Consider the following 23,202-nt stretch of genomic DNA (forward strand, 5'->3'; position numbering starts at 1 on the left):
AGATACTTTATTTACTAATTATATATAATTAAAAACAAAAGGATTTAGAAGGAGCCTGGCAAAGTCTGACCAAAATCTACCCATCCCTGACCTCATATGGAGAGGGCTGCTTGTTCTTTCTGGAGTAAGGATACTAGGTAAACAGAGCACATATTAATTCCCTACCTCCCTTCTATCACCGAGTGTTTAATAAGTGCCTCTTATGTGCCAGGAATTGTGCTTTGGAGCTGGGACTCTAGAGATGATTAAGAACAGGCTAGTGTGGATGATAAAGGTATAAGTAATTTCTATTGTATTAAAGTAAGTTCTATAGAAGAAAAATGTATAAAATGTTATGGAGATAGAGGAACAATCTTCCTCCTACTTCTGTATATTTTTTTATAATGGAAGTTTGTTAAAATTTTTTTAAGATTATTATTATTAGTAGTAGTAGTAGTAATAATCTCTACACCCAAGATGGGGCTTGAACTCACAACTCTGAGATCAGAAGTCACATGCTCTTCGAATTGAGCCAGCCCAGCGCCCCCTACCTCCATATTTTTAAGCAAAAATTTTATTTGAAATATTTCCCGATCCTTATATTAAGTATATTTATAATATAAATAAAAGTATATTAAGTATATTAAATACTTGACTCCATCCCAAATAACCTTATTTTCAGTTTTTATCTGCAACTCTAATTAGGCTGTTCTCAAATTGCTTCACATATGCTTTATCTTCAGCATCTGTTCAGTGATGCATAGTTTATGAAGCACTTTAACATTCATGAACTTATTTGGGTCTTAAAAGGATTCTTTAGAGATATCAAGAGAGGGTTTATTACTCTTAGCTTAGAGATGAGGAAATGGCAATGCAGAAAGGTGAAGAGACTTGGTCAGGATCACTGGCTAGTAAAACTAAAGTCTCAATCAGATCCCATTTCCTCTGTCTCCTGATTTTTTTTTTTAAAGATTTTATTTATTTGAGAGAGAGAGCACATGAGAGGAGGGAGGGTCAGAGGGAGAAGCAGACTCCCCGCTGAGCAGGGAGCCCGATGCGGGACTCGATCCCGGGACTCCAGGATCATGACCTGAGCTGAAGGCGGTCGCTTAACCAACTGAGCCACCCAGGCACTCTCTGTCTCCTGATTAAGAGCTGTCTGCTACAGCATATCTATGACTTGTGATACTTAGCAAGGTAGTCAGTTGGTACTCAAAAAATTAATTGATAATACTATTCATACTGTAATTCTTTCCAATGGAATAAATACTGAAGGATAGTGTGTAGGTTGTAGGATGTTATAAGTACTATGATGTGGGAAAATGTGTCAAGTGAGTAGTTTTTGTAACTTGTTTCTCAGAATTGCATACACATATCTGCTTGTGATATTCCATAGCCCTTTGTTGATATTATGCTTATGTCCATCCTTACATAAACCTTATTTTGTAGATTTCTTGGTAACTTGATTTACCAGAATGCCGCTCTGAATTTTAAGCTCTTTGAGAAGAACAGTTTTCCTTACAATGCTGTCTAATAATCCTCAAGAAATATTTGTTGAATGAATAAATGAATAACACTTATAGTGCTTTTTAAAGTAAGCATGGCTTTTTTTTTTTTTTTTACTTTTTCTATATCTGTATAATCTTAAATTGCCTGAAAGGATTTTTCATTTTTTAATGGCAAACTTGAATTAAATCTCTTATTTTAAAGTAATATCTCCCCAATGGATATGAAAACCTTAACAATTTAACTAGAGATATCTATGCTTTATGTGTGGCCTATCCTGAACCCCTTGGAGAAAGACTTTATACAGAAACTAAGATTTTTTTGGAAAATCATGTACGGCATTTGCACAAGGTAAGGAGTGGTACCTACATGATATAAATATGTTTGTAGCTGGGTAGTTATTATTAGACTAGTTTACTGTTTTCCAGTGCAGAACTTATATCACGTTAAGGTTATTTGCTTTGTTTCCTAAATAGCATTTTTCTGATTATATATATTTAAGGTTTATGAGTTAAGCATTATGTTGTTAGATTCTCAGTTTAGTTACTCAGGATCATATAACTAGTAACTGAAATAGTGGGGTTTCAAATCAAGGTTTGTTCAACTTCAAAATTTGCTTCTATGTCCTCTGGATGGTGTTTATTAGAACCGTTTTCTATCTTTATTATTTTCGGCCATTTAGCTGCCTCTTCATATCCTACATAAAACCTTACAAAAACCTAAAATGACAAAGGGAAATGGCAAATTAAAAAGCATGGTAGAAACTGTCCCTGTGACCACTTATTTTAGTTAGTATGCCATATGTACAAGGGCAACACCATGGACTTGATCTGTGTATGAACAAAGAATTTGCGGGATTTGGCTTTAGACAGTATTTCTTATTTTGGACTACTGATCTGATCAGGAACTGGAAGAGATCACTTATTGTCTGGGCTAGAAACTTGACTGTACCTTTCATTAGCTGTGTGACCATAGGCAACTCACTTAATCTCCCTTATGGATTAAAATTTAAGTTTCTTTATCTTTAAAATGGAGATATAGTAGAGGATATTATGCTAAGCAAAATAAGTCAGAAAGAATTATCATATGGCTTCACTCATGGAATTTAAGAAACAAAATAGAGGATCATAGGGGAAGGGAGGGAAAAATAAAATAAGACGAAATCAGAGAGGGAGATAAACCATAAGAGACTGTTTTAACTCTAGGAAACAAACTTGAGGGTTGCTGGAGGGGAGAAGGGTGGGGCGATGGGGTAACTGGGTGATCCTTAAAGAGGGCACTTCATGTAATGAGCACTGGGTGTTATATGCAACTGATGAACTAATGAATTCTACCTCTGAAACTAATAATACACTGTACATTAATTGAATTTAAATAAAATAAAAATAAATTGGAGATACAATAACACTATATAATACTGTGTCTAACCTTGGATGTGGCTAGGTGCAGATACGTTTTAAAGTGGTGATAACCCCAGAGTGCAATTGATCATGTGATAGTTCCCTTTTAAAACTTTTGAAGGAAATGCTCTACTTTTTATTATACATGGCAGATACATTTTAGTGTTCTAATATGTGCATTTGTCAGCTCATGAAAGCAGTTTTGATAACAGGTACTTTAAATTGTTCTTACAGTGTTTAATAATTTAGTTTTAAAGTTCTGCTATGATAATCTAGTGAACTTTGGTTATACCATAATTGTTACCTGTGTAAGGCACTTACAAATTTTGCAGTTTTATATTTTAGCATGGGTTGTGTTTTTTTAAATGTTTTATTTTGAAATACTTTCAGACTTACAGAAAAGTTGCAAAAATAATACAGAATTCCTATATCCTTTTTACCAGCCTCTTAAGGTTAACATCTTGTATAACAGTGGTACATTTATTAACACTAGGAAATTAACATTGGTATAATTGCACTTTAAAATGATGTGAAATAGTTTTACAAATGTTTAGAATACTTATATAATTGTATACCATATGTTTTCTCAGATCCTGTGACAAAAAAGAAGTTGGCTAATATGTTGATGACAAATAAATTATTAACATAGCCAACAGATTTGAAGCAGTTTCACCTGTGAGAAGAAAATTTTATTTGACTGGGGGAGGGAACTTTTTTAATTACTAAAGTATTGCATTGCCGTTTTATTTATTTATTTATTTTCTATTTTTTTAAGATTTTATTTATTTATTTGTCAGAGAGAGAAGGAGAGAGAGACAGAGAGCAAGCACAAGCAGGGGGAAGCGGCAGGCAGAGGGAGAAGCAGGCTCCCCGCTGAGCAGGAGCCTGATGCGGGACTTGATCTGAGGACCCCGGGATCATGACCTGAGCCGAAGGCAGCCGCTTAACCGACTGAGCCACTCAGGCATCCCGGCATTGCCGTTTTAGATAATTTAGAACATACAGATAAGCAAAAAGAAGAAAATCATCACTGAAACAATACTCATAACATACTTACAGTATTAACTACTATGATATTTTTGATTATCTATACTTAAAATACATCTGTCTTGGCATATGTTTATATATACATATAAAATTTGATATTTGTCCTTAGCATATTTTTGCTTTGTGTAGACGTCCATTTTTATTAGAAAATGGAATCATATTATATACTTTATAATCTTTTTGATTTTTAATAATAATATAAGTCTCTTTCTTTGTCATTAAATGGACTTTTATAATCCTGGCAATGATTGTAAAATTTTTCATTGTGTGGAGATACTACAATTTGTTTAAATATTGTCATACTGCTGGGCATATGGATTATTTGCAATATATATAATTTGTTTTTATAAACAATGAGTGCTTCTGTGACTATCCTGGTAGCTAAATTATTTTTGTGTAGCTGAGTTTCTTATAGGATAAATACCTAGATATAGAATTATTAAGCCATAGGTCATGAACATTTTTTATTGATTTGACATACAGTAACAAATTGTTCTTATATTTATTCACCCAGCAGCAGCAGTTTCTAAGTGTGCTTTTCCCCCCAGCATTATTAATAGTAGTTGCTGTTTTTAATTAATTTATTAATATGACAGGCAAAAAAGATACTATTTATAGGTTATTTCTGTCTCTTGAGCCTTAATTATTACAATTCCAAGTTTAAAAGCACAGCATTTCAGCAGAGAATTAATTAGATGGATATTGAGGTCATGACTTGCTTAAAGTCATATGGAGAGTTAATGAAAGAACTGAGATAGAAGAACCTAATATCTTTTGAATATCAGTCCAGTGTATTTTTACTGTTAGACTAGATTTCCTTCAAAAATAACTTTTAAAAAGTTAGATCTCAGATTTAAGCTTGATTTTTGTTTTTCAAAAAGTAATCGATTTCTGTTAAGTAAATATAAAACAACTTATTTGGGGAATATAGAAAAGGTGTCAATTTTCATAAATAGTCTTATTGACATAAGTGAATAATTCAGAGTAATGATATATTTTTATAACTAGCAGATGATCAAAAGTGAGGGATTTGAGGAAGCACACAGATATGTGGCAGTAGAATTACATCCTCTTTTAAACTGATCTTCATATGATATTCTAGCCCAAAGACAACCTCACACCATCACATTTTATCCTTTTAGAGAATGAAACTGTTTACTCTCTAGTATGGATGCTTTATTTTCATATCTAAGACACACTTTTTTCTGGTTGTTTCAGTTTTACTAAAAGCAGTTAAATTAGAATGTAATTTGTAAATGTAATTTAGACTACTTTTTAGAACACTCATTTTTGACAAATTTCATAGCTTACAAATGAAAATCATTAGTGCTTTCCAAGTAAAAATATATTTCTTCTTTATATAGAGAGTTCTGGAGTCTGAAGAGCAAGTACTTGTTATGTATCATAGGTATTGGGAGGAATATAGCAAAGGTGCAGACTATATGGACTGCTTGTATAGGTAAGTATGCCTTTAAACTCTTTGACAACCTAAACAGTGTTGCCTGTATTCAGTAATTGAAGGAGTTTTGGGTTTTGGCTTTTTGTTTTTAAATTTTTAAATGAATGAACAAACCTAAAGCATTCTGTAGTCAATCGACTTTGTCTCCTATGGGGGAAGGTCTGTAGTCTGGGTCATGTGAGTCTTTGGGAGCCAGGCAGTGTATGGAAAGTTATTCTCTGAAAACTAAAACTATATTTAATTTCATAGTTCATTTTTTTTCGTATTGTCTGGGACTCTCTCTGTATATATGGCACGTGTTAGATCTTGACAGAGTTCCAAAGTGCAACTTCAGCTTGGATGAAACCTGGTGGAGTAAATCCAAGCCCATGTTCCCCTCCCGTATGCTCTTATTTGACTCTAAGATCCAGTATTTTATGTTTCATGGAAACACTATTAGTTAAAGCACTCAGCAGTTGTTCCCTTGAAGTTCTACCTTATCCTTTAGGCATTATATTAAATTACCTACAGTGTCACAATGTCCTGTGATCTCTCACATTTTCCTGCCTCTCCTTGTGCTGTTGTATCTGTCTGGATTGCTTGTCCTCCTTTCTCTGAATGACGAATTCTGATGTGTTTCTCCACCATTCTGTCTCTGAACTTCCCTCTTCCTTGTTCTACCCAGTCTCCTACTTAGATCTTTGGTGTTAACTGTCACTCCTGCATGTTCCTGTGGTACTCTGCGCTGATCCTTTCTAACCCATTCACATAGACAATGGAAATAAATTCCTGGGGACATAAGGCAGAAACCTATTTACTGAAGAATAGTAGATAAATAAGGAATAGGGTCATTAAGTCACCTGGGCCTTTGACCTTTGGAATGAGAGTGTCTGCTCTTGAAATGGTTGTGGCCTGTGATGGAGGTGGTGATAATTTTGGCCTGTGCATTGTGGCATGGGCAGAGATGGACCCCTGCCCCAGTTTCTCACTGGGGAGAAACTCCTCAGGTCCTCAGTTCTCCCCAGTGAGAAACCGAGGAGCGAAGCTCAGTGTCAGAGTATTATGTGTACAGTTATTTCATGCATTGCTGGACTACCACACCGAGGCCAGGGCTTGGTTCTCTTGGCGTGTTTGTCCTTTGTCACTGGTTCATGTTCCTGTTTTTATAACAACACTGGAGTTTACTTACTGTAAGTTGCCTCTGTTAGAAACTGGAGCTTATTTCAACCTCCATTAGCTTTTATTTCTTCTTAGAAGAGCCAAATGTAATAAAATCAGAAGCTAGCAGTTGCTGACAAGCACAAGGTTTACCGTGGCTTTGGCTTTTATAAAACAGTGTTTGCCATACATAAAACATCCTGACATTTCATGGTTGTTTTTTTACCTCATCCACCAAAGTAAGATAGTCATAAATAGAACTTTTAAGAATTCCCTAGCTAAACTGTGGAGGTGAATTAGAGGAATTTTAAGGATAAGAGTGAGAGCACGTGTGTGACGTTGGCCACATGCTTGGGCCACTGGTATATAGATGACTTAATGAGTATTTAGACTATATGCCAATACAGTATGCTGTGTGCTGTGGGTTCCCTCTTGAGCTGAGACATTTTAGTAAAGATTTAAATTGGTTTTCTTTCTTTCTTTCTTTTTTTAGTTTTCTAGCTTCTCCTGCATCAAAATCAATAATTTGGTACTATTTAAATTAATACTAATATTAATAATAAATTGGTACTGTTAGTGAACTTTATTAAATATATATGCTATATACACAAATGTATGTGTGTATATAAACCGTATGAGGTAGTTGGTGTCTCCAAATTTTCAGCTAAGGAAACCAGGCTCTCAGAGAGGTCATTTAAGACTTTGGTCAAGGTCACTCAGCTACAAAAAAAACCACAATTTAAACCCAGATCAGTCCAATTAAACCCATTTCACTTCTTCATTCTACTTTAGTCTCATTCTGGATACACTCTTTTAGTCATTTAGGTAGATTCTGTTCTCATCCCTTATCTTACACTATGCATTCTTTCTAAAATGATTTCAGTTACTCCTAGTTTTAGCTACAACCTATATGTTGCTAACCACCAAAATACGTGTTTATCCCAGGTGGTCTAAGTTTCAGAGGAGTATTTTTTTACCTAGCCTGCCTATACCTTCAGGGTATTCCATGGGTACATTGTAGTACTGCAGATTTCAAAACTGAGCTTGTTATCTTTTACATACACACTATCCCCAGTATTATTTTTATTTTTTATTTTTTTATTTTTTTAAGTAGGTTCCATGCCCAGCATGGAGTCCAGTGCAAGGCTTGAACTCACGACCCTGAGATTCAGACCCAAGCTGAGATCAAGAGTCAGACACTTAACCAATTGAGCCACGCAGGCACCCCAGTATTACTAATTTTAATTGGTAGTAATACTGTACATCCAGACATAGATGCCGGAAGTCTCAGTTATCCTTTCTTCACTTACAGTTGTCCTCTCTACCTGATCCCTGTTGGTCAGGTCCTCCACATGTCTCTTAAATTCATTATTTCCTTTGCATTGCAAGCTTTTTATCATTTCTCACCTGAACTATTAAAGTCCCTATAACCAGTCTTCTGGCCTTTTATTTCAAATTTATTCTATTTATTGAACTCATGTTATTTTTTCCTAACATGCAAATCTGATCACTCTCTGAAATCACGTAGTAACCTTCCACTCTCTGTAGCAAAGACTTAGAACTAATGGCTCATGGGATTCACTTATAGAGAATTTTATTTGACCACTGTGATGTTGGCATCATGTGGCTGATCATCATTTATTTAATTATATTGGTAGAATAGATGGTAAAATCCTTTTCATAGAGGATATAGTTGGCAATAATTAGATGAAAACTGCTTAGTGATAGTTTTTAATTGTGGGGTACTGAGGTTATCCAGGCTAGCTAATCATTTTTAGTCATACTCTATAAGGAAATCTGTGTAAAGAAATAGAAAGGAAAAATTCAATTTTGTTTTAAAAGTATTTTTTAATATTTTTATGAAGTAATTTCTACCCTCTTCTTTATTCTGATTGATTTATAAGATGGATATGCATTAGCATAGGTAATTTAAGGATTCTACTTTAAAGAAAATAATGATATTCCTGCGTCACGTTTCCCAGTACTACATATCTCTTTAGACCCTGCTGGCTCTTGAAGTGGAGTACGTAAGATATTAGCTGGAGAACTAACAACTCTTGAAATCCAGTAGGTATTAGCATGAGAACAATTTTTGTAATGGAATTTCCTAAGACAGATTGAAGTGCTTGGTTTCTTGGAGGCTTCAAAATTTTCGCTAGTCATTATTGTCAAGTACTATTTTTAATTGTGTCAGTGCTAATATTCCAGGAAAGCAAAGGATACTTATTAAACACTTTGTTGCTGAAATAAATTATAAAAACATTATAAAAATTATAAAAACTATTGCATTATATGTGAGCAGAACAGCCAGGTATTGCCTGTGTGGTAGAGTATAAAATATTTTAAGAAATTATTGGGACCTGATTCTTTTATGATTTCCTAGAACATATGTCTTTATTTAAAAACAAATCTGTGATGAATAAAATTGACTGTAAAATACTCCAATGACTTAGAAATTAAGAATTGTATCCACATCAAAATGAAAAATTGCACTGTTTACATTTTAAGTTATATCTTTAAATTATTTTAAAAGCTTGTCTATCAGGCTTAAACTTAACATCAGGAGTAGAAATCTGGAATGAGAAAGATACAGTTAACGTAAGTTCAAGTTCTTTCCATGAGGTAAAGAGAATAGTGACTTGTCCTATCAGATATAAAACATAAAGCTCCACTAAAGCAGTATGCTGGCTCAAGAATATACATACAGATCTTTGAAACGGAATAGTGATTCCAGATCTCTGCAGATCTAGCAGCTGGTTGTTCAGCATTAACAAACCGCTATCCTAAGAAGTTTATAGTTACTCTATAGGTATAAAGGAGCTACTTAGTATTCTGAATAGGTGAGTAATTTTTAGATGAATTAGAGATGGCAGAAACAGGAAATAAAGACCAGTCATGGGAGTGTTGCAGATGATCGAAGCAGAGATTAAACAAAAGGCATTGGAAGAGAGAAGGAAAGTAATGGGAGAGGATGATGAGTAGTTTAGGAGGACGTGAAGAGCAGCTGATTAAAGTAGTAAAAGGGAAGGATGAGAGATAAATGTTTCTAATCTTTTAGTGGGATTACTGGGATGGCCATGGTACCACAAACCAAAAAAGAAACTGGTTTGGTGCAAAGGATCCCTATAGGAAGGCACATATAAATGGTAAAGATATGACAATTAAATTCCCACTACTCAGGGAGCACATGTTACTGTTGAAATATTGCATTTGTTTATGTTTGTATATTCTACCAGATGTGTAAACTCTGTGCGGGAAGCCCACATTTTTGTTTTTCATCTTTCTGTCCCTGGGGCCTGGCACACTGCCTGATTTGGAGTCCACACTTGGTCAATACTTGCTGAACGAGAGAGGGAGAACTTGTGAAATTTCTGTGCCCGCTCTGTCACCCACTAGCAGATTGACCCTTGGCGAGTTCTTTAAGCTAAGCTGCAGTTTTCGTACATATAAAAGGAGGGTCGTAGTAGTACCACATATACCTACTTCATAGTATTCAGCCGCCTAAAACGCTTAGGGGTATGCCTGACACATGACACGAGCTCAGTAAATGTTAGTGATTACTTTTATTTCCTGGCGTTTGTGGCTTTTATGATTTGGCTCCAGGCTGCTTTTCTAAGTTTGTAATCTAATACTAGCTTTTGCTCTCCCTGCTGTCTGGGAATGCTGTCCATTTATGTATTCAGTCGTTCATCAAGGAGGTATTTTTTGAGGACTTCATATTTACCTGCCGCAGGTTCTGGATGCTGTGTAAGCAGGGTCCTTGCTTTGTAGTTCCTACATTTTAGAGAGGCAACACATGTACAGAGTAAGTAAGCAAATAAAAGAATTGAATTATTTCACAAAGTAGTAAGTACCGTGAAAAATATAAAACAGTTGCGTGTAATTACTTTAATGGGATGGGAAGTTAAAGTTCATTTGGATTGGTATCAGATCAGGCCTGAGAGAAGTGTGTTTGAGCCTGATGACAGGGGCCAGAGGTTAAAAGATCTCTCCACTTTATATATATCCCTATTTCAGGCCAGATATCCCAGATGTTCTCTCTCTACCTCTTTCTTCTGTCTCTCTCAGTCCTATTACCTTTTCTTCAGTTGGAAGGCATGGTTGAAAAGCCAGCATGAAATTAGGAAGTTATACTACTAGAGAGAATGGAAGGAAGGGTGAAATGGCATTTTGAAGAAAAATATAATAGGACATTTTAACATGTGGGTAGAGGAGACTTAAATGTCAAAGAGAGCACCAAGGTTTTAAGTCTTGGAGTCTAGAGGCTTGTAGTTAGTGTGGGAGTGCAACTTTTGTAAATGGTTGTATCTATACAGCTTTGGAGTTAATTCCAGGAATTGTGTTTTTCATTGTCTCCTAGAGTTGTTGGTGGAGTTGTGCAGTTGAAATTTTTGTTGTCTTTGTTTTCAGTTTCATTTGTAAACGTGAAGTGGACTTTTCATTTTGATGCAGTGAACACTAGAAAGTGTGTGTTTTACTATAGAGATTTCGTGGCTATTGCCTATTCGTGTTGTCTATAGCTAGTTACACATGGCAGAGCCTTTCAAGTGAGTACTTTTAGGTGGTGAGCATTATAGGAATTATATTGAAATCTAAGATTGTGAAAAGTGAGTGCTAGAACATTTTGAGCCCTTTCTACACATTTTATTTGCTTTAAAGAAATCTATATTCATCTTAGTAATTTGTAGAGTTCATTACAGTTACTAATCTTAGAATATGTTGAAACATTATAAAGCTGTTTTCTTCTGGTAGACAAAGTGATCTTACGTTTGTCAGTTTTGCCCATACTTCTTACTGTCTATAATAGTCTATTTCATTTTCTTACCTACTAATTTGATCTCTTTTTGTTGTTTAAAAATGAAAAGTTACATCTTTTCCTGGTGATAGATATAAATTGAAGGACTGACCTGAGTTTTATCTTTTAACTATTTTTTGGTTTAATTCTTTGCACAGTGAACTTATCCTGACTTTCTAAGAAGAACCTGGGAATGAGCAAATTGTAGAAGGATTGTAGAAGCTCCTTAGGTAGGAGCTGTTGGGCTATATGAGTATTGGAAATTTTTAGAGCAAAACCCTTGAGTTTTTTAAAGTGAGACTGAGGTAATAGGGTTTTTTTCTCCCTACTCTAGAGGTTATTCTTTCACTCTTAAAGCCTTCGGCTGATACCTTTGATCCTTTTAAATTATATTTCTAACTTCTGCAGAATTTCTTTGGATATATTGCCACACTCTTCTGTAGTTGATTTATAACCCTAAAATTATTATTTTCAAGTTGCAAGTTGTTTGTTTTCCTACTGATTTTAACATAGTGTCCAATGGTACTGTATTTGTTTTTCAGGTATCTCAACACCCAGTTTATTAAAAAGAATAAATTGACAGAAGCTGACCTTCAGTATGGCTATGGTGGTGTAGATATGAATGAACCACTTATGGAAATAGGAGAGGTAGGAAATTCTTTAAATGACTGGCAAACATGAGAGTGTTTTTGTATATATTGAGGGAATTTGATTCACTGTCCTTTTTTTTAAGGACACCATGTTGACTATCTTAACATTGTCAAGATTTAAAACATCTTAAATGTTAAGTTAATAAAACACTGCAATGATTTCCTAAGAATCTTCATATAGATGAGAACAGAAGAGATATGATTAGTATTATTTTAATAATTAAGTTGATGGATGAATAAATGACAGGTTAATAGTTCCACTGTGTGAAAAAGCTCACAAAAAGTCTTTTGGAAAATACTTTGTAAGAGTATTTAGAAAATACTCTTGAGATTCTTGTAGTTAAAAAGTGCAAAAGTCAAGGTGCCTGGGTGACTCAGTTAGTTGAGCATCTGAGTCTTGATTTCAGCTTAGGTCATGATCTCAGGGTTGTGGGGTTGAGCTCTGTGTCAGGCTCTGTGCTGGGTGTGGAGCCTGCATAGGATTCTTTCTCTCGCTCCCTCTCCTTCGGCCCCTACCCCCACCTAACGTGCATGCATGCTCCTTCTCTATAAGAAAAATAAAGTGCAAAGGTCATAGGCTTAAAAGATCCTAAAAGAGAGGAAATACAGATTTATGGATATAACAAATTTAACTTTAAAAAGTAGTTAAAGAAGTTCAGAGTAAAACAATGAAGTGTGGAGGTCAAGTAGTTCTTTCAGATTCTTGAGGTACAGTACAAATTTAAATGTGGAAAATTACATAAAGCATATATTCACTGTGAAAGAAATACTCTAGTACAATGTTTGTTTATTCATGTAATATGTATTTATTGAGTAGCCAGGTACTGGTGATACAATGGTGAACAAACAGAAGGTCTCTGTCCTCATGGGGAAGCAATGCCAAATAAGTATAGAAATTAATGTGAAATTGTGGTGAGTGTTAATGAAAAAAGTAAACAGCTAAGATGCAGCATTAGTAGAAATTTTATTTAGAATAATCCTTTTGGAAAGAAATTTGTCATTGTCTTTCAGTAGACTTTAAAATGTGCAATATCTGTTAACCAGATAATCCCATGTCTGGTAATCTGTACTGTGAAAATAATAAATAACAGGAAAAAAGTTTAAATATTTAAAAGTGTTCCTTGTGGGGCGCCTGGGTGGCTCAGTTATTAAGCGTCTGCCTTCGGCTCAGGTCATGATCCCAGGATCCTGGGATTGAGCCCCGCATCTGGCTCCCTGCTCAGCAGGGAGCCTGCTTTTCTGTCTCCCCCTGCCTGCTGCCCCCCCTGCTTATTATACTCATACTCTCTGTCTGTGTCAAATAAATAAATAAATAAAATCTTTAAAAATGAAATATTATTGAACAACCCCTTTCTTATACCATACACAAAAATAAACTTAAAGTGGGTTAAAAATCTAAACATGAGACCTGAACAATTTAATTAATGCCTAAAAAGCAATAATAAACTATTGGGACTACACCAAAATAAATAATTATTGTTAATAAGGATGACCAACAGATAGACCATCTAAATGTCTAATACCCAACAGTAAAAACCATACATAGATGAGTATGTACAGTATGATTTTGTTATGAAGGCAAAGAGATAAATTAGTAGTAGAAAACAGTTCATAGAAACTTTAATAAAGGGGAAAATATTTCATGAAAAAATTTAGACACATTATATGTTTAATAGGAATAAAACCGTAGGGGGAAAAGGATGTAGAGTAACAGATTAGTGGGAAATAGTAGTTGCTTTAGTTCGTAGGACTATTAGTGAGTATTTTAATAATTGTCCCTTATCACCAATACCATCAAGCTCACTCTTCCTCCCAGAGGAAGTCACCCTAAACAATATGTCTTTCCTGACTTTTACCTGTGCATTTGCATATAAATACTTATACTATGCACATGATGGTTTAATTTTGTATTTTAAACATTAATGGTATCGTATGTACACATAATGATAGCATACCATATATCTTGCAGCTTGTATTTCTTGCTTGTTTTGTTTTTTGGTTAATGTGTCTAGTTCTTTGCACATAAGTTTATTTTTGTGAGAGCTCAGTATTCTATAATAGGGATATAGAATAATTTATTAATCATTTATTAAACTATTCTACTTAGTTTTTAGTTCTTTGTTGCTTTGAACAATTCTGCTGTGAATATCATTGTTCATGTATTCATTTATTAAAAATTTTTTGAACCCCTCTGTGTGCCAGGCACTTTTGTATATACTAAGAATAGAGTAGTGAACAAAGTAGACACAGATCTTACACTTAGGGAGTTAACATTTATGTATTTATCTCTTTGTACACAAGCAGACATTTTCTTAGAGTGGGTACCTGAAAGTGGATTTTCTGGGTCTAAGCACACCCTGAATTTTGATAGCTCCTCCAGCTTGCTTTCAAAAGCCTTCATAGTTTGTTCTCCTATCATAGCTTATAACATCTCATTTTCTTTATCACCCTTTTTCCCTGTTTGTGCTATTTAAAAAGCAAAAAATAAGGGGAAACTTGAAGAATGGTCCTTGTGGGATGGCGGATGCTTTTACATATTTGAAATAGGATAAAGTTACCCCAGGGAAATAGAATAGAGGGGCTAAAACCAGAATAATGGCTGTGTAGATGCAATTATATTGGAAACAGAGGAGCAATCAATTTTTGATACTGGAATAATTTGTACTCTTTATGGGAAAAATACATTGGAGTTTAAATATGAAAAGCAAGACTTGAAAACTTTTGGATGGCAATAAAAGAGCACACATACCCCTGACATTAGAGTAAGAAAGCTCTTAAAAGACAAGAAAAATACAAACAATAAAGGAAAAGATGGATAACTTTGAGACATTAAAGTATAATCTATTTTTACTAAAAAACACTAAAGGAACTCAAAAGTTAAGTCACAAACTATGACTGCAATATATAAAACTGTCAAGGGATTAATTTCTACAATATATAAAAAACTTCTAGTTTTTATTAAGAACAAGATAAATACTATGGAATAGTGGGCAAAAGAGATGAATTGGCATTTCACAGAAAAAAACTAAGATGTACAATAAACATACAAAAAGATGCCCAGCCTCACACAAGAAGATGCCAGTTAAAACCACAAGGATTTACCAAAATAATCTACAAATTCAGTGTAATCCCTATCAAAATACCAATAGCATTTTTCACAGAACTAGAACAAATAATCCTGAAATTTGTATAGAACCACCAAAGACCCCAAATAGCCAAAGCGATCCTTTTTTTTTTTTTTTTTTTAAGATTTTATTTATTTGACAGAGACACAGCGAGAAAGGGAACACAAGCAGGGGGAGTGGGAGAGGGAGAAGCAGGCTTCCAGCCGAGCAGGGAGCCCGATGCAGGGCTTGATCCCAGGACCCTGGGATCATGACCTGAGCCGAAGGCGGACACTTAATGACTGAGCCACCCAGGCGCCCCTAGCCAAAGCAGTCTTGAGAAAGAACAAAACTGAAGGTATCATAATCCCAGATTTCAAACTATCTTACATAGCTGTAGTAATCAAAACAGAATGGTACTAACAGAAATAGACACATAGATCAGTGGAACAGGATAAAAGACCCATGCATACAAACCCACACTTCTATGGTCAATTAATCTATGACAAAGGGGGCTAGAATATGCAATAGAGAAAAGAGTCTCTTCAATAAATGGTGCTGGGAAAACTGCACAGCTACATGCAGATGAATGGAAAAACCCCTTTCTTGTACCATACACAAAAATAAAGTGGGTTAAAGATCTAAACATGAGACCTGAACAATTTAATGCCTAAAAGAAAACATAGGTAGTATTCCCTTGGACATTGTTTTTAGCAACGTATTTATGGATATGTTTCCTCAGGCAAGGGAAACAAAAGCAATAATAAACTATTGGGACTACACCAAAATAAAGCTTTTGCACAGCAAAGGAGACCATCAACAAAACAAAAAGGCAACCCAGTGAATGGGAGAAAATATTTGCAAATGGCATCTAATAAGGGATTAATATCCAGAATACATAAAGAACTTACACAATCAACATCAAAAAAACAATTTAATTAAGAAATGAACCAAGGTCCTGAATAGATATTTTTCCAAAGAAGAGATACAAATGGCCGACAGACACATGAAGAGATGCTCAAATCACTAATCACCAGGGAAATGCAAATCAAAACCACAATGAGATCTCACCTCACCCTAGTCAGAATGGCTATTATCAAAAAGACAAGAACTAGCTAGTGTTGGTGAGGATGTGGAAGGGAACCCCCATGCACTGTTGGTGGGAATGTAAATTGATGCAATGACTATGGAAAACAAAACTGTGGTTCCTCAAAAAATGAAAAACAGAAATATCCTATAATTAGTAATTCCACTACTGGGTATTTACCCAAAGAAAATGAAAACACAAATTTAAAAAGACATATGCACTCCTGTGTATATTGTGCCCTTATTTACAATAGCCAAATTATGGAAGTAGCCCAGGTGTCCGTTGATAGATGTATGGATAAAGAAGATGTGGTCTGTATTATACAAAGGAATATTACTCAGCCATAAAAAAGAATGAAATCTTGTAATTTACAACAACATGGATAGATCTAGAGAGTATAATGCCAAGTGAAATAAGTCAGTCAGAGAAAAAAACATTAACAAAATAAACAGACTTAACTATGGAGAACAAACTGATGGTTACCAGAGGGGAGGTGGGTGAGGGGATGGGTGAAGTAGATGAAGGGGATTAAGAGTACATTTATCTTGATGAGCACTGAGTAATACATAGAACTGCTAAATCACTATATTGTACACCTGAAACTAAATAACACTGTATATTAACTATACTGGACTTAATATTAAAAAAAAATGGGATATGTACACATTTGATAGAACTATAGGCAAGGGAATGATTTAACACAAAATTCAGGGTTGTGGTAACTTCTGAGGGGAAAGTAGGACATTTGGAGCAACACTAATGGGGAAGTTGTGTTTCTTAAACTGGGTGGTGAATACAGGGATATTCTATTTTATTATTCTTTTAATTGACTTATGCTTTATGTTTGTATGAGAGGTTTTGTAATTTTAAAAATCAGCCAACGGCCAAATCACTTTAACGTAATTCCTTTGTTTCTCTTAGTCTTGACATTTATACAGCCTTTCCGTGATACCAGGCATTTAACAGTCAATAAGTTATAGTTTATAAAAATCAAATCAATTATTTCTTAAAGATTTTCAGTTTATTCAGTTGAATTCAATTCAATTTCAATTAATTCAAGCCTTAATTGTTCTTTATACAAATCTGATACTCATTTTCAATTTAAATTAGAAATTCATTTTTTTATGTATATTCAATTTTCACTTGACCTTTGAAATATTAGTTGTAAATACTTGATGTGTAAAGTCTTTTAACATTTTAATAAATGTTGAAAACAAGTACTGGGTAATTTATCCTTGATAATTTTTATTTTTCCTGGCAGCTAGCATTGGATATGTGGAGGAAATTGATGGTTGAACCACTTCAGACCATCCTTATCCGAATGTTGCTCCGAGAAATAAAAAAGTGAGTACTGATATTTGTCTTCTTGAATCAATTTTAATTTGCTGTTTGAAATGGTTTCAAATAGTGTACAGTTGTGTGGCTGTTAACTAGACATAGGCCTTGGTTTACTTAAACAAGCCTCATTTTCCATCTTAATGCCAATATTTTAAAATTGTTTTATAATCTTTTTTTGATAGGTCTTTGGTCTTTAGCCCAATATGCTTAGTAAATAAGTAAGTCCCTGAAGGAAGTGACCTGTCATTTGTTGTTGCAAGCCTGATACCTCTTGGATCTTCCAGGGCATAGCTGAATTGTTTGAACATATTCTCTCAGTTTAAATCTTGAAAGGATAACATACCTATTCAAGAATACAAATTTTTCTAGGTAGTTGGTTACCTCTTAGCTCCAGTGTTAAATTCGTAACTTGTCTATATGTGAGCTTAGTTTGTGGGAAAATGGCTTCCCACTCTACTCATGGACCAGCATGAGTTTACCTAATTGCTGTGTGAATAGAATTTAAGAGAGTAAGTTTTCCTGTGGAGTCCAGAATAGAAGATCCTTGGGTCAGCTCTGGCCTAAAAAATTCTTTTTTTTTTTTTTTTTAATTTTATTTTATTATGTTATGTTAGTCACCATACAATACATCATTAGTTTTTGATGTAGTGATCCACACTTCATTGTTTTCGTATAACACCTACTGTTCCATGCAGTACATGCCCTCCTTAATACCCATTACCGGGGTAGCCCATCCCCCCACCCCCTTCCCCTCTAACACCCTCAGTTTGTTTCTTAGAGTCCATAGTCTCTCATGGTTCATCTCTCCCTCCCAATTTCCCCCCCTTCATTTTTCCCTTCCTTCTCCTAATATCCTCCATGTTATTCCTTAATGTTCCACAAATAAGTGAAATCATATGATAATTGACTTTCTCTGCTTGGCTTATTTCATTTAGCATAATCTCTTCCAGTCCCATCCATGTTGATATAAAAGTTGGGTATTCATCCTTTCTGATGGCTGAGTAATATTCCCTTGTATATATGGACCACATCTTCTGTATCCATTCATCTGTTGAAGGGCATCTCGGCTCTTTCCACAGTTTGGCTATTGTGGACATTGCTGCTGTGAACATTGGGGTGCATATGGCCCTTCTTTTCACTACATCTGTGTCTTTGGGATAAATACCCAGTAGTGCAATTGCTGGGTCATAGGGTAGCTCTATTTTTAATTTTTTGAGGCACCTCCACACTGTTTTCCAAAGTGGCTGTACCAACTTGCATTCCCACCAACAGTGTAGAAGGGTATCCCTTTCTCCACAACCTCTCCAACATTTGTTGTTTCTTGCCTTGTCAATTTTTGCCATTCTAACTGGTGTAAGGTGGTATCTCAATGTGGTTTTGATTTGAATTTTCCTGATGGCTAATGATGATGAACATTTTTTCATGTGTCTGTTGGCCATTTGTATGTCTTCTTTGGAGAAGTGTCTGTTCATGTCTTCTGCCCATTTTTGGACTTCATTATTTGTTTTTTGGGTGTTGAGTTTGAGAAGTTCTTTATAGATCTTGGAAATCAGTGCTTTGTCTCTAGTGTCATTTGCAAATATCTTCTCCCATTCTGTGGGTCGCCTCTTTGTTTTGTTGACGTTTCCTTTGCTGTGCAGAAGCTTTTTATCTTGATGAAGTCCCAAAAGTTCATTTTTGCTTTTGCTTCACTAGCCTTTGGAGACGTATCTTGAAAGAGGTTGCTGTGGCCGATGTCAAAGAGGTTACTGCCTATGTTCTCCTCTAGGATTTTGATGGATTCCTGTCTCACATTGAGGTCTTTCATCCATTTTGAGTTTATCTTTGTGTATGGTGTTAGAGAATGGTCGAGTTTCTTTCTTCTGCATGTGGCTGTCCAATTTTCCCAGCACCATTTATTGAAGAGACTGTCTTTTTTCCATTGCATATTTTTTCCTGCTTTGTTGAAGATTATTTGACCATAGAGTTGAGGGTCCATATGTGGCCTCTCTATTCTGTTCCATTGGTCTATATGTCTGTTTTTATGCCAGTACCATGTTGTCTTGGTGATCACTGCTTTGTAATATAGCTTGAAATCAGGCAACATGATGCCCCCAGCTTTGTTTTTCTTTTTCAACATTTCCTTGGTGATTCGGGGTCTTTTCTGATTCCATACAAATTTTAGGATTGTTTGTTCCAGCACTTCGAAAAATGTCATTGGAAATTTGATCGGGATGGCATTGAAGGTATAGTATAGATTGTTCTGGGTAGCATAGACATTTTAACAGTGTTTATTCTTCTGATCCATGAGCGTGAAATGTTTTTCCATCTTTTTGTGTCTTCTTCAGTTTCTTTCATGAGTGTTCTGTAGTTCCTAGTGTATAGATCCTTTGCTTCTTTGATTAGGTTTATTCCAAGGTATCTTATGGTTTTTGGTGCTATTGTAAATGGAATCATTTCTTTTAATTTCTCTTTCTACAGTTGTGTTGTTAGTGTGTAAGAAAGCAACAGATTTCTGTGCATTGATTTTGTATCCTGCCACATGAGTGAATTGCTGTATGAGTTCTAGTAATTTGGGGGTGGAGTCTTTGGATTTTCCACATAAAGTATCATGTCATCTGCGAAGAGAGAAAGTTTGACTTCTTTGCCAATTTGAATACCTTTTATTGTCTGATTGCTGTTGATAGGATTTCTAGTACTACGTTGAACAGTAGTGGCGAGAGTGGGCATCCTTGTTGTGTTCCTGATCTTAAGGGAAAGGCACTCAGCTTTTCGCCATTGAGGATGATATTCGCTGTGGGTTTTTCATAGATGGATTTTATGAACTTGAGGAATGTTCCCTCTATCCCTATACTCTGAAGAGTTTTAATCAGGAAAGGATGCTGTATTTTGTCATATATTTTTTTCTGCATCAATTGAGAGGACCATATGGTTCTTCTCTCTCTTCTTACTAATGTGTTCTGTCACATTGATTGATTTGCGAATGTTGAACCACCCTTGCATCCCGGGGGTAAATCCCACTTGGTTGTGGTGGATGATCCTTTTAATGTATTGTTGGATCTTACTAGCTGGGATTTTGTTGAGGATTTTGGAATCCATATTCATCAGGGATACCGGTGTGAAATTCTCCTTTTTGATGGAGTCTTTGCCTGGTTTAGGGATTAAGGTAATGCTGGCCTCATAGAATGAGTATGGAAGCTTTCCTTCTGTTTCTGCTTTTTGAAACAGCTTCAGGAGAATAGGTATTATTTCTTCTTTGAATGTTTGGTAGAATTCCCCCAGGAATCCATCAGGCCCTGGACTCTTGTTTTTTGGGAGGTTTTTGATCACTGCTTCAATTTTGTTACTGGTTATTGGCCTATTCAGGTTGTCAGTTTCTTCCTGTTTCAGTCTTGGGAATTTATAGGTTTCCAGAAAGGCATACATTTCATCCAGGTTGCTCGATTTCTTGGCATATAGTTGTTGATAATAATTTCTAATAATTGTTTCTATTTCCTTGGTGTTAGTCGTGATCTCTCCCCTTTCATTCATAATTTTATTAATTTGGGTCCTTTCTCATTTCTTTTGGATAAGTCTGGGCAGTGGTTTATCGATCTTACCAATTCTTTCAAAGAACTAGCTTCTAAGTTTCGTTGATCTGATCTACTGTGTTTCTGGTTTCTAATTCATTGATCTCTGCCCTAATCTTAATTTCTCTTCTAATGCGTGGCTTAGGCATCATTTGTTGCTTTTTCTCTAGTTCTTTAAGGTGTAAAGTTAGCTGGTGAATTCGGGGTTTTTCTGGTTTTTTTGAGTGAGGCTTGGATGGGTATTTCCCCCTTAGGACTCCCTTTGCAATATCCCATAGGTTTTGGACCGATGTGTTTTCGTTCTCATTGATTTCCATGAATTGACCTGTCATTTGTTGTTGCAAGCCTGATACCTCTTGGATTTTCCAGAGCATAGCTGAATTGAACTGAATATTGAATATTGAACTGAATATTCTCTCAGTTTAAATCTTGAAAGGATAACATACCTATTTGAGAACACAAATTTTTCTAGGTAGTTGGTTATCTCTTAGCCCCAGTGTTAAATTCATAACTTGTCTATATGTGAGGTTAGTTTGTGGGAAAATGGCTTCCCACTCTACTCATGGGCCAGCATGGTGGACTCTTTACCTAGCTGCTGTGTGAATAGAATTTAAGAGAGTAACTTTTCCTGTGGAGTCCAGAATAGAAGATCCTTGGGTCAGCTCTGGCCTAAAAAATTCTTTTTTTTTTTTTTTTTAAGATTTTATTTATTTATTTGACAGAGAGAGACAGCGAGAGAGGGAACACAAGCAGGGGGAGTGGGAGAAGGAGAAGCAGGCTTCCCGCAGAGCAGGGAGCCTAATGCAGGGTTCGATCCCAGGACCCTGGGATCATGACCTGAGCCGAAGGCAGATGCTCAACCGACTGAGCCACCCAGGCGCCCCTGGCCTAAAAAATTCTTACTAGACTTCAGTTTTGGGGAATCAGAAGCACTAAAAGTCAGTCATACAGATGTGTGTATAATAAATTTCATTTTACTGGAACTGATGTTGTAGGAATTATCTAGACCAGTGAATTGCAGTGTGATGATGGCCACTCCATCTGAAAATGCTTTCTTTAAGAATACCCAAATATGAGTTTTTTTATGTGAGGGGAAAGAAAAGGAAAGCATTATTCCTTCTATGGGCTCTTCATAGGACATTAAAAAAAAACAAACAAATAAACAGAAACAAAAAACAAGCCGCCAAAGAGGATAAGGGAATATTTTAGAATTTAATGTTAATGCTAAATAGTAGAAAGTAGATGGTAGCAATTAGTAACTTTGTTTTAAAAAACTGTCATTCACCCTTTTAATGATTCCATTTTTTTCCAAAGATAGGGAGATGGAGAGAAAAGGATAGTGAAGGAGTAGGGTGGGAAAATTCTTTTTCTTTCTCTTTTCTCTACTAAACCATAATTAACTAAAAGAACACTCCCAACAATATTTGTAGGTTCTAATGTATTTATTTTGCTATGAAATATTAACTTGTTTCTTGACTTGGAATTCAGCTATTTTAGATTAAGTTTATTGAAAATACTGTTTTATAAAAAAAAAAGAAAATACTGTTTTAATTTTCTAAATGTAGTTTTTTGAAATCTCTTTTAATATGTTTGTCCCAACCTAGTAAATTTTCTTAAGTGTGATTGTTAGCTTGTTAAGAATGAATTTAATGAGAAATGAAAGAAAATCTAACTGTATATGAAAAATAGTACAATAGTAATAAAACAATAAAAATTAAAAAATAATACAATACAGGTTATTCTGGAAAAGACATAGAGATTATTTGGTTAGAGATATTAGGCCAACTTGTCTTAATTTTGTTGTTATAATCAGCTTCCATGAAAGTATTATTTGACATGCCCTACTAATACCTCATTTATTTTTCATGTGTACTCTATTAAGTAGGTGTTGTCCCACATTTTAGTCCCACATTTTACAGCTAAGGAAACTAAGGCATAACAACAACAATAGTAATAAAATATGGGAGCTATGTGCCAAGAAGTGTTCTAAAAGCTTTACTTGCATTATCCCATTTAATCCTCCTAACTCTGGGATGTTGATACTACTTGCATTCCGGTTTTTACAAATGAAGATGTCAGTGGTGGTACTCTAACACAGCTGATTTGAGTCCAGCCCCTATCTTCTTAATTCCAGGGATTCAAATATGGATTC

General features: G+C 35.2%; 1 protein-coding gene across 4 annotated transcripts in view; it reads left to right on the top strand.

The window, feature by feature from the left end:
• The window catches only part of CUL2 (cullin 2), a 102,439-nt gene that overhangs the window by 29,663 nt on the left and 49,574 nt on the right, over positions 1 to 23,202 (top strand). For all 4 annotated transcript variants that reach the window (XM_027594885.2, XM_027594887.1, XM_027594884.1 and 1 more), the window contains 4 exons: positions 1,734 to 1,836; positions 5,297 to 5,391; positions 11,866 to 11,971; positions 17,426 to 17,508. In XM_027594885.2, coding sequence (XP_027450686.1) covers positions 1,734 to 1,836; positions 5,297 to 5,391; positions 11,866 to 11,971; positions 17,426 to 17,508 — 387 coding nt within the window. The remainder of the gene's footprint in view (positions 1 to 1,733; positions 1,837 to 5,296; positions 5,392 to 11,865; positions 11,972 to 17,425; positions 17,509 to 23,202) is intronic.

The sequence above is a fragment of the Zalophus californianus genome, chromosome 9, assembly GCF_009762305.2.
Source record: "Zalophus californianus isolate mZalCal1 chromosome 9, mZalCal1.pri.v2, whole genome shotgun sequence".
Taxonomy (NCBI): Eukaryota; Metazoa; Chordata; class Mammalia; order Carnivora; family Otariidae; genus Zalophus; species Zalophus californianus.